Below are 15156 nucleotides of genomic sequence, written 5' to 3' on the forward strand. Positions count from 1 at the left end.
GAGGAGTAGGTGTGGTAATACGAGATGAAACTGGGACGTTTGTGGTTGTGATGGCGTTGAAGATGGCTAGGATTTCATCACCATTCCATGCTGAGATGGAAACAATGAGAACGGTGGTACTATTTGTACGGGAAGTCATTACAGAGTTGGTGGAATTCGAAGGTGATGCGCAAGTGGTACTTACTAGGCATGCTAAGATGGAAACAATGAGAATGGTGGTGCTATTTGCACAGGAAGTGACTGCAAGGTCGGTGGAATTCGAAGGTAATGCACAAGTGGTACTTGTTGCGTCAAAGATGGATGAGGCCAATGATACTTATCTGCTGGGACATATGATGAATAACGCTAGTCATTTCTTGCATACTTTGAATCAAATTAAGCACACTTATATGATAAGGCAGGCAAATAAGGTGATTTACAAAGTAGTAAGATTGTGATTGTCGTTAGAGCAACAGTTAGTTTGGTTTGAGAAGTCACCTGATGTAATCATTAATCTCATATTTGAGGATAGTACTTTTTTGTAATATTTGGTGGCAGACACTTTTTTTCCTTCGGTCATGTTGAAATCCTTGGCAAGGCGTATTTGTTTCATCATATCAATGAATATAATAGTTATTCTATATATATATATATATATATATATAATTGTTCTCATCAGTTATTTAGCCTTATGAGTTTCCATTTTCGGGAGGTTGCAATTTTTGTCTAATTGATTTTTTTTTTGTGGACAATATTTCCACTTGTGGAATTTATTGTTATAAGAACATCTTTAATAGGCTCTCTAAATGAACTCCTAACTAGAATTTAGGGAGAATTAAAAAAAAAAAAAAAATCAACTTCAATCATGCTTCTTATCCACCAAAGATCCCCTCAATGTAGGGAATGAGAAAGTATAATTATTTTAATATTGTTTAAACAATTAATTAAATTAATTGGCTAATTATTGACATATACGGTTCGTTTGTAAGTGCTTTTAGTGAAAATGTTTTTAAACCAATCTCTAGTAAAATCCAAGTTGATCCTGAAAAAACACTTTAAGTGTTTCCTATAAGAAATACATATCTGATATGCTTAAGTACTTTTGGAATCCAAAATTAATTTCACCAAAAACGTTTTTAGTTATTTTAAAAGCATTTCCAAACGAATCATAGTCACTATGACTCTTTAATGTAGGAGAAATTTCCTAGTATGCCTGAAACACAAGCACATACACCATATATCATCATACAATTAGAGGGACACTTGAAAGAAAAAAAAAATCTTTGCACTTGAATAATGACATATTGTGTACCCCTCGTGTTCTGGTTACAATTAAAAATCTCTCATAAAGTAGGGAAGTATGATTGAAGTACAACTTTTAGAGAGCTCCTAAAATAGATTTTTGATTTTGTCTTTTGACATAAAATAACTTTTTGATAGTTTTAACTAAAACATTGTTATAAAATAGAGAGCATGATTGAAAATGTTATAAGCAATAAACTTTTGTTTCGCAACCTACTTCATAACATTCATCTAATTGCATAGTTTATTGTAATCTAACCGCTTTATGAAATTATAATAACATTAATGAAGAAAAGGAGATTTAAGAAAGATGAAGAAATAAGCCAACTCCATAATATTCAAATTCAGCTTTAATGTTACCCTTGCTACTGCTTGCAAACTTTTGATTCCTATTGTTAGGGGAAAGTGTATTTTATTAAAGCTTAGTTTTAGCTAATCTCGCTGAAACTCGATTTTGATCCAATTTTGCCTTTTGAAACTCAAAAGTCGTCATTTTGCCTTTGATACTCGGCTTTTGTTCCCACTTTGCCCTTGAAAATCTAACGTCACCACTTTGCTCCTTGCAAATCGATTTCAATCTCGCTTTATCCCCTGAAACTCAAAAGTCGCTATTTTACTCCTTGAAACTCAATGTTCACTCCACTTTGGCTTGTTTCTATGTATTTTTTTAAATAACCGCTAAGTTACATCTGTGGCAATTATGGACAACCTATGACCGACGTAGCACAAGTATAAAGCTCACATATCCAATCAAATGGTGACACATAGATTGAAACAAAAATAAAACAAAAGAAAGAAGGATTAATTTTAAAACATTGTCTAGCGTATTAAAAAGAGGAAAAGTAAGAAAACTAGCAACAAACAATATGTTCTTACTAGAGGTGACTGGTGAAGAGTAGCTGGGTTTTTTTTTTTTTTTTTTTTTTTTTTTTTTTTTTTTTTTTTTGTTCCTTCTTATTATTCATTTATTTCAGGGGAAATTTGGCATATTACCAATTATAAGTTTTAAGTGAATGCTTATTTTAAAAACATAAACAAGGCGCTATAAAAGGAATTTTAAGTTTTAAGGACTAAAGTAGTGAGTTTTAACGTTCAGGGAACAAAGTGGGATCAAAATTGAGTTTTAAGGAGTAAAGTCTCAACTTTTGAGTTTTAGGAGGTAAAGTGGAATCAAAATTGATGTCCAAGGAGTAAAGTGACGATTTTTTTGTTTCAGGGGGCTAAATGAGATCGAAATCGAGTTGCAGAGAACGTAGCTAAAATAAGCCTTTTATTAAACAGTCAAATAGACAATCAAAGGTTGGCACAAATGCAAAGAGTCAAGAACCCACAAGCATAAGAACAAACACATTAGCCTACAACAAAATACACAAACCCACTAAGTTGAACCAACTAAAAAAGCCCAATAGTTCAAGATACCCTAGCATCAACAATCTCAAAACCAAAACAATCATCATCGCTGTCCTTGAGGACTCCACCATTAATGAAACAACATAAACGAAATGTCAAAATACACTCGAGAAGGTGGTCATGTAAGGATGTGGACGTCGCCATGCGCATCCTGAATTGACCAATTGGAGACATAGTCATCAAGACACCACAACCCACCAAGACGTTTCATGGGGTAAAGTGTCGACTTTTGAGTTTTAGAGGGCAAAGTGGATTCAAAACTGAGTTCCAAGGAGTAAAGTGACGACTTTTGAGTTTCAAGGGGCTAAGTGGGATTGAAATTGAATTTCAAATAGTGTAGCTAAAAATATCCTTTTATTAAACAATCCAAATGGACAGTCAAAGGTTGGCACAAATGCAAAGAATCAAGAACCCATAAGCATAAGAACAAACACATTAACCCAAAACAAAATACACAAACCCATTAAGTTGAACCAACTAAAAAAGTCCAAAAGTACAAGATACCCTAGCATCAACAATCTCAAAACCAAAACAATCATCAACACTGTCCTTGAGGACTCCACCACTAAAGAACCAACATGAAAGAAGTGTCAAAATACACTCGAGAAGGTGGTCATGCGAGGATGGGGACGTTGCCATACGCATCCTCAGTCGACCAATTGGAGACATAATCATCAAGACACCATAACCCAACAAGGCGTTTCAAGGAGTAAAGTGTCGACTTTTGAGTTTCAGAGGGCAAAATAGAATCAAAATTAAGTTTCAAGAACTAAAGTGATGACTTTTGAGTTTCAGATGGCTAAGCGGGGTCGAAGCCGAGTTTTAAAGAGTATAGCTAAAATAAGCCTTTTATTCAACATTTTTATTAAACATTTAAAGGCTGGCACAAATGCAAAGAGTCAAGAACCCACAAACATAATAACAAACACATTAGCTTAAAGCAAAATACACAAACTCATTAAGTTGAACCAACTAAAAAAGCCCATAAGTACAAGATACCCTATCATCAACAATCTTAAAACCAAAACAATTGTCACCAATGTCCCTAAGAACTCCACCACTAAAGAACCAACATAAATGAAGTGTCAAAATACACTCGAGAAAGTGGTTATGCAAGGATGAGGACATCAACATGCGCATCCTCAATCAATCAATTAGAGATATAGTCATCAAGGCACCATAGTCCACCAAAGCATTTCAAGGAGTAAAGTGTCGACTTTTGAGTTTTAGAGGGCAAAGTCAAATCAAAATTGAGTTCCAAGAGCAAAGTGACGACTTTTGAGTTTCAAGGGGATGAAATTGAGTTTCAGATAATACAGCTAAAAATAGCCTTTTATCAAATAGTCCAACTGGACAGTCAAAGGTTGGCACAACTGCAAAGAGTCAAGATCCACAAGCATAAGAACAAACACATTAACCCAAACAACTGTTGTTGTCGTCCCTGAGGACTCCACCACAAAAACCAATATAAAAAAGTGTCAAAAGACATGCAAGGATGGGGATGTTGCCATGCACATCATCAATCGACCAATTGAAGGCATAGTCACCAAGACACCCTAGCCCACCAAGGCGTGTCTTGGAGAGTTGAGGAGAAGGAAATCGTAATGAGAATCCAACAACAAAAGAGGAATTTGATGCAAGGGTAAGATATTTGGGGCAAAAGATAGACATAAAATCCAAATTTGAGACGAAAGCTTAAAACAACTGAGATAAAAGTTTAGAAGAACTAAAACAAAAGGCTTAGAAAAGAGAACAAAGAAAACGAAATTAAGGACAAAAGAGATGAAAAAGACCAAAAATAAAGGGCTACCACTAACCCTAATCAAAATTAGGGTCAATGGCTAGAGGAGAAGGTTGGGTTATTTGTCACAAAGGTGAGAGAAAATAAGGCTAAGTAAAATTTGAGCAGTTGTTGATAAGACTTTTTCAGCAGCTTTTATTTTATTAGTTGTTGTATTACTAAATAATTGAGATGTGTTGTCACAAAATTCAGTTGTAAATCTCTACATATAATGAAAAGGTACATGGTGATCTTTGTTTCTAGCAAAGCAATAGTCCTAAGCTTATAAAGTAAATTTAAACTAGAATAAGTTATCATCTAAGTGCTATGTAAACTACACACTATTAAAGAAAATTTATGTGTGCACTGTGTAAGTATCGTCTATGACATTGAGTCACCATCTATTCTTATTCTATATATTTTTCTTTGAGTTGAAATTTCCAATATTATCTCCTAACTGATGCAAAAGTGGTAATGATAGGTTGTTTAATATTTAGAAAAGTTGATATCAACTTAACGTTATTAGAATATTTTAGGAAAGCTATACACATTCTTTGATTATATTTTCATGATAAAAAACTTACCATAGTAAGATGATAATGTCAATTAATAGCAAGGGTTTTCATATGTCACTTTGTTTCATGCCTTTTATATCCTCTATAATTTTATTTTATTTTGCCAACCATCATTTTTCTAATTTAATGTTATTTATGTGGAACAAATTAATTTTTGGCTAAAAAAAAATTGCATATTCGAATCTTATTCATAGATAATGAGGATGAGTATGACACCGAATGTGTAGGTATATGTGGATGAATTTGACACTGAATGTGTAAGTAATGTTGATATATAAGTTTTGATACGTATTGCGTAGGTGGTGTAGATATAATTAGCTTACCTATTGATAATGTTTCAATTGACAAGCCTAAGCGTCCATGTGTTGATGATTTTTGGGTTTTGTTTTTTGTTTTGTTTAAGTGACATTTTATTCTACCTCAACAATATGTTTATGACTGACAAGTTACTTCTTATGGATCCAAGCTTTCAAACATTAAAATCTACAATTTGATCAAATAATGGATTTAGTCAAGATTTTAAAATTGTTTTTTGTGCGACCATGACATGTAGAACTTCAGGTGGCAAGAATGATCGGAATGACAATAACCCATGATGCGTAGTCCAACAACCTTGGTCCAACAGGCTAGGCTTAAGCCCATTGAATATATTACTTATCTCCCAAGTAAGGAAGCCCTAATTCTAGTGAAATTATGATATCTGGGGGATTATGCATCGTAAGCATAATCTTAGGAGAATTGGATATCTTATCCTAGGTTCTCTCTAAGATAATATGTCGATTTAATTGGAATTACTCTTCCTACAAGGACTCTCAATGTCTCTATAAGTACTACAGCTGGATGTTTATCAGATGACCTCTTCTACACTCTTCTCTGGATTCTCTAATTGATCACAATTGAAGATACATCTATCCTCTTATATATTCTTTATGCCTAATAGGAGCTCATCCTGCACACACGCTGTTGTTGACGAATAGGCACGTTCATGGAGAACCCATCTCCTTAACGCCTAGCCATAGCTTATTCGCCAAAAATGATTCACAATATATTGCACATCACACCATTATTTCTTAGAACTACACTTGTGGCTTGATTCTTCTTCCCAGAGATATGTAGGCAATCTGATCTGGATTTAACCAGACCCCCTATCAACCTCATTCTCCTCTTGCAGAGATCATGGGTAATTCAAATGGAACTCGCTTCTGTTCTTGGATGTGCGTGAATCTGGTTTCAACATTTTCCTTATTTATCTAAAAAAGTAAATTCATCACTAAAAATCATTCAACCCTAACATAATAAAATCGATAAACAGTAATAAACTAAACATTTAATTTGAGTTTTCTCTAAACTATGAGGTGTTGACTGGGTCTAAATCAAAGACCCCTTTAACATTTATTGTTCTGTGACGTGTATACACTGCATTTATTGATACCATATTATGTTGTCCATTATGTAACTTCCGAACTCATTCTCCCGTTAGTGTAAAATATATCGTTGTACTAAAAAAAAAATGTATTTAGGGGGAGCCAAAACATTTTTTGGGAGTCCTAACATTTTTGGGATTAGATTAGCCCTTCATTGAAAATGACGGTCTTATAATTACATACTTGGTCAAAGAAAATAAATATAGAAAAAATGATCCAAATAAAAGGAGGAAAAATAATATATAAATATAATTCTCGTACATCCATCTCTACTGTGTTGACTGACTCCTTACATAAGATGATGACTTAAACAAACTTTTATTGTCTGTAGTTTGAATCAATTTGTGCTCAGCTCAGCTTCCTTGGCTTCAACCGGTCTTCCCATGGCGGAAAGTGGATCGTACCCTCAGGGCCCTCGATTAGGTCAGATTTCCAACCCTTAATTATCTCGAATTTCAATTCCTATGCGATCAGTTTCTGATTGGTTTGATTTCGTTCGTGTTTTGCAGACTTTCAGCAATTACTTGTTGAAGCCCAACACCGATGGCTGCGCCCTGCTGAAATCTGTGAAATTCTTAGCAATTTTGGGAAGTTCCAAATCTCATCGGAGCCTCCGAACAAACCACCTAGTATGGTTAATTGGTTATTGACTTTATAATTAATTAACTAAATATTTGTTTAATTTCATGTTTTGCTCATGTTTGCGTCATTTCCTCTTAATGGGTTTATTTAAAAAAAAAAAGATTACCAATTTGTTTAGGGCTTTTACAGATCAGCTATCTGTAGACCCCGGCATAGTCAAGTTGGCTAAAAAAGCGAGCTTGCCCCTCTGCACCTAAGTTCGAATCCCCATTTCCAAGTTTAAATTAAATTAGCGAAAAGCATATTGAGTGCCCCCTGAAGTCTCTGGATATCATTTTCGTATCTTTTCTATTGAACCCTTTGATCATGTTAGGCAAAGTCCGATGTAGCTTTTTATGTACTCTTTATGTACATAAAATGTGATTATGATTGTTGTCTCAGTTGTAGTATTTACACATAGAGAACATTCTGGTGTGGAACTTTTTCCACCATGCCAGGTGGTTCTCTTTATCTTTTTGACAGGAAGGTTCTGAGATACTTTAGAAAGGATGGACATAACTGGAGGAAGAAACGAGACGGCAAGACTGTGAAGGAGGCCCATGAGAAGCTAAAGGTAAGCTAAAGGTATCTGGACTCTGAGTGTTTGTAATAAATTTTTGCTAAAGATGATATTTATTTCAGTATGCCCTGAAAGGACACTCATGTAAATAATTGAAATCATTAAACTCAAGAAAGAGTTACTGGAGTCTGTGAGGTAACACTCTTCAGTTTATTTCAGGTTGGCAGTGTTGATGTTCTACACTGCTACTATGCCCATGGAGAAGATGATGAAAGTTTTCAAAGGCGCTGCTATTGGATGCTTGAGCAGTAAGTCTGAGTTATAGACGTTTATTTATATATTTAGATGCACACTGTGTTTGGTAATTAAAATCATGTATTTCACAGTGGACTGTTCATGCCTTTCCATAAAGATCCAAACTTTTATGCTTATATTTCTTTTCGGAATGCACAAATACAGTTAGATTTCTACAGTTTTCTGTTTTTTAAAACTTCTCTTTTCTTTTTCAAGGTTTCTGTTTTTAATTTTGTGTACTTGTTCAATGTGCAGGGATTTAATGCACATAGTTTTTGTTCATTACTTGCAAGTAAAGGTATTACTATCCTCCTCCTAGTTCTTAATCTGCTTTTCATTTCCTTTATTGTTTATGTTATTTAGACCATCTTTAATCCAGTTAAAGTACTTGATCATGCTACTCTCTTGAGTCTTCCTATTTCCTAACAGTTAATCTAAGGAATTAATAGCAGGGCTGCAATTTTTCTTCATGTAAAAATAATACTCTAGTTGGATTTCGAAGTTCCAATCATTGACCTCTCTGTAAAGCATAAGATGTTGATTGAGCCACATTCTTGGCGTAATACTATATATTTATTTATATAATTTTCTTGGATCTCTCTCTCTCTCTCTCTCTGTACTGGTGTAAGTTGACGCAGTATATGCCCTTGGCCCTGCTCACCATTTTTAACATAAGCCAAGGCTCAGGAACTATTGATACGGTGTTTTTGGAAGACCTGGAACAGTACTAAGTGGCTTGAAAAAGAAAAGAAAAAAAAACCAAATGGACGTTGATTTGGAATGGCATTGCGGTTGACTTGATCCAAAATTCCAAATAGCAGCAATTGTTGTAATTCTTCAATTCTCAAGAAAGACAGAAATTACAATAGGGGTGAAACCTCATGAAATCTTGATCTGAAGGATAGGTTTATAGAAAATAGAGGGGGTGTACAAAATAAAAAGGTGCAAAGGAAAGAGAGGAGGGCCAGTAGTTTCACAATTGCAGTTTGCATGATAAAAATGCCTTGCACAGTTCAGATATTTGACCTTGGCCACGTACTTTCTCAAAATTGCATTTTTTTTGACGTTAAGACATTTGAGTGTAAGTTTTTTCAGAGTCAATACTGAAATTTGTCTGAGTTTCTCAAACCAGTTTATCTCACCTGTGCATACTTTTTTATTGTTGGTGCTTTCTGAAATTTTTTATGCATAAAATATATTTGCTTGTGATTTACCTTTTGGTTATTTTGTTATTAGGGTCATAGGGCAAATGCAGGAGGCATAAGAGAGAATGATGAGGTTGCACCGGATCTGCAAAGGGGCAGCCCCTGGACTTCTAGCCCCTCTAATAGCAATGGCAGAGCACCTTCAGGATATACAGATTATGCAAGCCCAAGCAGCACCCTTACATCATCATGGGAAGATGTTGATTCCGGTATTCTTTTTCTCTGACTTTATTAAAAGAGGTTATCTTTTACATGTCATTTTTCTCTTATTTTGGGTCGAGAATATATGGTCTTCATTTGGGAAATGATGTATATAATAATGCCAAATTGACTGCGAAACTCGCGCACTTCTTAAATATGCACAAGATCTTCCACTTAACATGTGAGTTGATGCAGGAGATAGTCGCCAAGCGAGTTCCTTATTTCACTCAGTTTTTGAGTCACCAAAAATGGGGAATGGTCCTCTCGTGGACAATGCAGAGATTGATCTCTCACTGCATTCAAGTTCAAGTAATGCACTTTCTTTCTTCTTTTTTCCTCTTTTTTTCGCGGGGTGTGGGGAAGGGATTTTGCCTGTTTATTTATCTTCATTTGAATGGATTCATCGAGTAACCTCTTATGTGGTGTAACACGGTGATTTGATTTTACAATCTTATCAGAAAATCATGATGGCCAGTCATCAATTCATGGAGTATACAGGCCAGAATTTGACAAAGATCAATGTCGTTTCACTGATGACTCTACTAGTGTGATTGATTCTCAAAAAACACTTGGTGCGGGATCTTGGGAAGAAATATTGGAACAATGCACAATGGGATTCCACGATGGAACTTCTCATGCATCAATGTCTTCCACCCAAATTAGTTCTACTGGAGTTCCCCTTGAACAACAAACTTCTGGGAATAACCTGTTAAAGGAGGAGTTTGGGAGTTCTCTGCCATTGCAAACAAATTGGCAGGTATTTAATAGCTTCTGTGGTTTTTTTTTTAATCTGTAGTTGGCGTGCTCCTTAGCTTATATCATTTGGGCTTATTGATACAGATAATTGCTGAAATGAGGTGCAATGCTTCTTCCATGTGTATGCCCTGGGTTTTTATGTTTTATTGAACTGCATCACTACTTATTGTTTTATATATAGACATCCAAAAGGGCTGAGGTATTGAATTTTATAAGGTTCAAACAATAATACAAGTATACAGTAAAAAACCTGGTCTATTAACAAGGAGCATCTCTGCGTGGTAACCGAATGCTCAACAATTTTAATTTCATTTTTTGGTTTGCGGGATTTCAACAATGGATTCTCTGATTTGCTACATATATTTATTTGTCACCTTTTTGTATCTTATAAACAGCATGGATTTCTCAAATTATGAAATAAGAATTACGTTAATTTTCTAATTGTCACATTCTTTATCCAGTTTCCTTTGGGAGACAATTCACTGCAGTTGCCTGAGTGGTCCCTGGATCAGTCGATGAATTTGCAAAGAACTCCTGATGCGAATCTGAGCAATGCTCCAGACCTTGGTAGTGCTTATCTCAATCAACGAAATGAGCAGCTTGTGCAGGACAACCTTCAAGCACAGCTTACAAATGCAGAATCTCAATGTTTAATCATATCAAGTCCTGAGCATGATGTTCCTAAAGATGGGAATATCAACTATGCTTTCACTTTGAGACAGCAATTATTAGATCGAGAAGAGGGTTTGAAGAAAGTTGACAGCTTTTCTAGGTGGGTTTCCAAGGAACTTGGAGAGGTAGATGATCTGCAGATGCAATCCTCATCTGGTATTTCATGGATCACTGCTGAGTGTGGAGATGTAGTTGATGATTCCTCGTTGAGCCCCTCTATCTCCCAGGACCAGCTTTTCAGCATAGTTGATTTTTCACCAAAGTGGGCGTACACAGACTCTGAAATTGAGGTACAAAATAGGGAAGAAAAATAGTAACTGGTATCTTGGACTGAGTTTCTGCCACGTAAATATATCTAGTCAGATGCTCACTAGGATGCATCCTTAGAGATGGTTTTTGCGCCAAAATAATTTCCTTGATGAAAATGTATTTTATAACATGCCATTATTCCATAAGCATGATTACTCTGATCAAGTCTAACTTTTAGTTAGACATTGTACATTGTGCTTAGGACTTCTTGCAATACTAACATGTACCACTCACGGAGCAGAAAAGAAAGAAACCGCCTATTTAATTTCTATTACTTTTATACTTGAGATTTTATACATATTTTGGTTTTGCTTCTCCTCTGTTCCCACTTAATCAGTTTTACTGTTATATATGTTCTTTGGTATCTGTCTTCCAACTCAATTTCAATAATTGAGTAAGGCTACTATCAAATGTTATATTGTCTCCATTTATTTGTAAAGGGCTACAGAATATGTTGACATGTCTAATGTAGATCTGATGGTTGTCATTTATTTGTATATGTTCCCGATGTGTTAGTTGTCATCTCATTCTTCTTAATGTGAAACAGGTTCTGGTTTTTGGAACATTCTTGGTAAGTCAAAAGGAGGTAACACAATACAGCTGGTCTTGTATGTTTGGGGAGGTGGAAGTTCCAGCAAAGGTTTTAGCCAGTGGAGTTCTTTTCTGTTTTGCTCCACCTCACAGTGCCGGGCAAGTCCCCTTCTATGTAACTTGTTCCAACAGGTTAGCTTGTAGTGAAGTAAGAGAGTTTGATTATCAAGTGGGCTCCACTAAAGGTTTAGATATGACAGATATATCCAATGACACTGCATACGAAATGCATCTTCACTTACGTCTTGAGAGTTTACTGTCTCTGAGATCTGTCAGCCCTTCAGGTCACCTGTTTGGAGGTGTTAAGGAGAATCGAAACATAATTAGTAAAATCATATCACTGAAGGAGGAAGAGGATTATTTACATGCAGCAGAACCAACAGTAGTGAATTATTTGCTCCAAAATGAAGGGATGGAACATCTTATAAAGCTGATGAAAGAGAAGTTGTACACTTGGCTCCTTTATAAAGCAATAGAAGATGGTAAAGGACCAAGTGTATTAGATGCTGAAGGACAAGGTGTGCTACATTTAGCAGCTGCCCTTTCCTACAATTGGGCCATAAAACCCACTGTAACTGCGGGAGTTAGTATCAATTTTCGTGATGTTAATGGATGGACTGCCCTTCATTGGGCTGCATTCTATGGCAGGCAAGGACATCAGAACCCTTTCCATTTTATTTTAGTCTAGCTTCTGTTGAATCTTCTCTACCTATGTTGTCTACTAAGGGACTTGGCTTATACACTTCCCTCGGAGCCCATTAAAGCATCCCAAGTTTGTTTTACCATAACTGTTGCAAAGCTTGATCTCATCTAAAATATGTGAGATGAGGATGCCATTGGACAATTGACTTTTTTCTCTGAGACATGGAGTAGGTGCCACTAGTTAACTAGTGATTTCATAGTAACCCGCACTTTTTAAGCTCTGAGCTATATATGTCATTTATCTTTAACCATTATAAATTTCTTGCAAATTTCCAACACCTTACATTTACTCTTTTGTTTTTTATTTCCTGAACCTATGCCAAATTCAGAGAGCAGACAGTTGCAGTCCTTGTCTCTCTTGGTGCAGATCCTGGAGCACTGACCGATCCGTCTCCAGAGGTACCTTTGGGTATAACACCAGCAGACCTGGCATCTGTGAATAGTCACAAAGGAATTTCAGGCTTCCTCGCAGAGTCTTCCCTGACCACTTACTTTAAATCCCTTAAAATGAATGATGCAAAGGAAGATAGTGCTGCAGAAATACCTGGAACAAAAGTTGTCAAAACTTTTTCAGAACGGATAGCTACACCTGTGAGTTACGGTGATATGCCCGATGCACTGTCACTGAAGGACTCACTTACTGCTGTAACTAATGCTACCCAAGCTGCTGATCGTATACAGCAAATGTTAAGGATGCAGTCATTTGAGAGGAGACGAATTATTGAGCATGACATTGATGAGTTGGGAATGCCGGATGAGCGAGCAATTTCACTCATAACTTCCAAATCACACAAGGTGGGACCGGTCAATGGGTTTGCTCATACTGCTGCAGTTCAGATACAGAAAAAGTTTCGTGGTTGGAAGAAAAGAAAAGAATTCCTGATAATTCGCCAGAGAATTGTTAAAATCCAGGTCCGCTACAATTTTTTTCCTGTTGATTATTATTTGTTATTATTGTTATCATTATATACTTGCATCATAAAAAAAAAAAAAAAAACCAATCTTATTGTGGCACAAGTGATCTATATAAAGCTCTCGATAAAAGTACTTTGACCATGGGTTGTTTCGCATATAAAAGTTAATACTTTTAGTTTTCTTAGACAAATGATGGAATTAATTTTGGGACCACTTAGGGTTTAACTGGATCCCGGTCTGATTCTCCGCTTTTATTAACTATTTGATTTCAAGCGGGCTCCTAATTGTATATTTTCTCCATTTCCCATGCGTTAACTTTTGCAGCGGTTAAGTAAAATGAATTTCGAGATGAACTTTTGAAAAACCCTCTTTATCTTTCTGGTTATTACTTTTCTGAATGATTTTACTACGGCTGTGAATGCTAATTTCCCATTTTGTCATTTTATAAAGGCCCATGTAAGAGGACACCAGGTAAGGAAACAATATAAGGCAATCACCTGGTCAGTTGGAATTCTGGAGAAAGTTATTTTGCGTTGGAGACGTAAGGGGACTGGTTTACGAGGATTCCGACCAGATGCAGTTGCCAAGATTCCGAGCCCACAACCTGTGCCCTCAAAGGAGGATGATTATGACTTTCTTAAGAAGGGAAGAAAACAAACAGAGGAAAGGTTACAAAAAGCACTCACTAGGGTAAAGTCTATGGTTCAGTATCCAGAGGGAAGAGCTCAATACCGTAGACTGCTAAATGTTGTCGAAGGATTCCGTGAAACAAAGGTATTGATGGATCTAAACTGGTGCATTTTGCTTTCATAGTCTTATTATTTGAGTTACTTTTTGTAGGACTGAATTTTCAATTGCGCTTCATTTTGTCTTTAGTTAGTTTACTTGTGTTCTTGGTGAACCCCGATGACATTTTTGGATATAGTTTAGTGATACTATGTTATGGTTCTCTGTCGCTAATGTTTGCATTTCTTGTCGATCATAAGGATGTGCTAATTAACGTGTTTGTTTTTGGTTCAGTTTTCTGTTCCAAAGTTAAATATTCCTTTTCTACCTTGCTGTGTCTGAATTCATTATACAAAAAAACATGTTCATACGTTTATTGGATGTCGCTGTGTCATTTACTATTAGACGATTAATGGAACCGTTACGCAATACCAATCCACTTTGATAACACGTTTTGCGTGTTATGGACTATCGGCAGGTAAGTGGTATGGCTGTCGAGGGATCAGAAGAAAAGGCCGAGGGTGGTGAGGATCTAATCGATATTGACAAGTTGTTGGACGATGACACTTTCATGTCTATAGCATTTGACTGAGCCGACTCTGAGTTACTCGACCTGTACATTACACATGACTGGCATCCTTATACTGGTTTGGAGATCCTGGTTCATCTGTGTATATGTTTAATGAACTTAGGGAATTGTTTACGATATTCCGCGTTCTGCAGGAGCAGGCGGGAGTGTAGTGAGGACAACCAAAACCTACTCCTCCTCACAGAATTTGAATGTAGTTGTAATTTTATGTATGTTTTTCACCCCAGTGGGGGGAAATGTGTAGTGTGTATACTCGTTACAATTTGTTTAGGACGTTGAATAAAGCTTCGTAATCGCTAATTTATTTATAACCTGAATGTTTTCATATGACTAAGCTTGGCAAATCAGCATGTAAACATTAGATTTCAGACCGGCGGATACTGTCGAAATAAAAATAATCCCCCCAATCCATTGAAATCTGGTACCGAATTGGATGCGTATCGGGCTGCTGGATTCTGATAGCATTGTGCACGTCCAAATATTCTAAGTTGAACTGGATGAGAGAGAGAGAATTGTCTTTGTATTTTCAACGGCCCCTGAGGCCCCCTAAACACTACGCGATGTGCGGTGCTCTTCCAGACTTTG

At 36.2% G+C, this 15156-nt stretch overlaps 1 protein-coding gene across 1 annotated transcript; it reads left to right on the top strand.

The window, feature by feature from the left end:
* The first annotated feature begins 6655 nt into the window (after window positions 1-6655).
* LOC137725142 (calmodulin-binding transcription activator 2) lies at window positions 6656-14882 on the top strand. The gene is made up of 13 exons (XM_068463731.2): window positions 6656-6893; window positions 6980-7099; window positions 7550-7665; window positions 7831-7919; window positions 8161-8203; window positions 9142-9319; window positions 9507-9620; window positions 9770-10068; window positions 10529-11029; window positions 11596-12287; window positions 12671-13253; window positions 13707-14030; window positions 14461-14882. The coding sequence occupies exons 1-13, from the start codon at window positions 6854-6856 to the stop codon at window positions 14572-14574; spliced, it is 3213 nt and encodes a 1070-aa protein (XP_068319832.1). The 5' UTR covers window positions 6656-6853; the 3' UTR covers window positions 14575-14882.
* The last annotated feature ends 274 nt before the right edge of the window (window positions 14883-15156 follow it).

Source organism: Pyrus communis, chromosome 5 (assembly GCF_041283825.1).
Source record: "Pyrus communis isolate YQ-2024b chromosome 5, ASM4128382v1, whole genome shotgun sequence".
NCBI lineage: Eukaryota > Viridiplantae > Streptophyta > Magnoliopsida > Rosales > Rosaceae > Pyrus > Pyrus communis.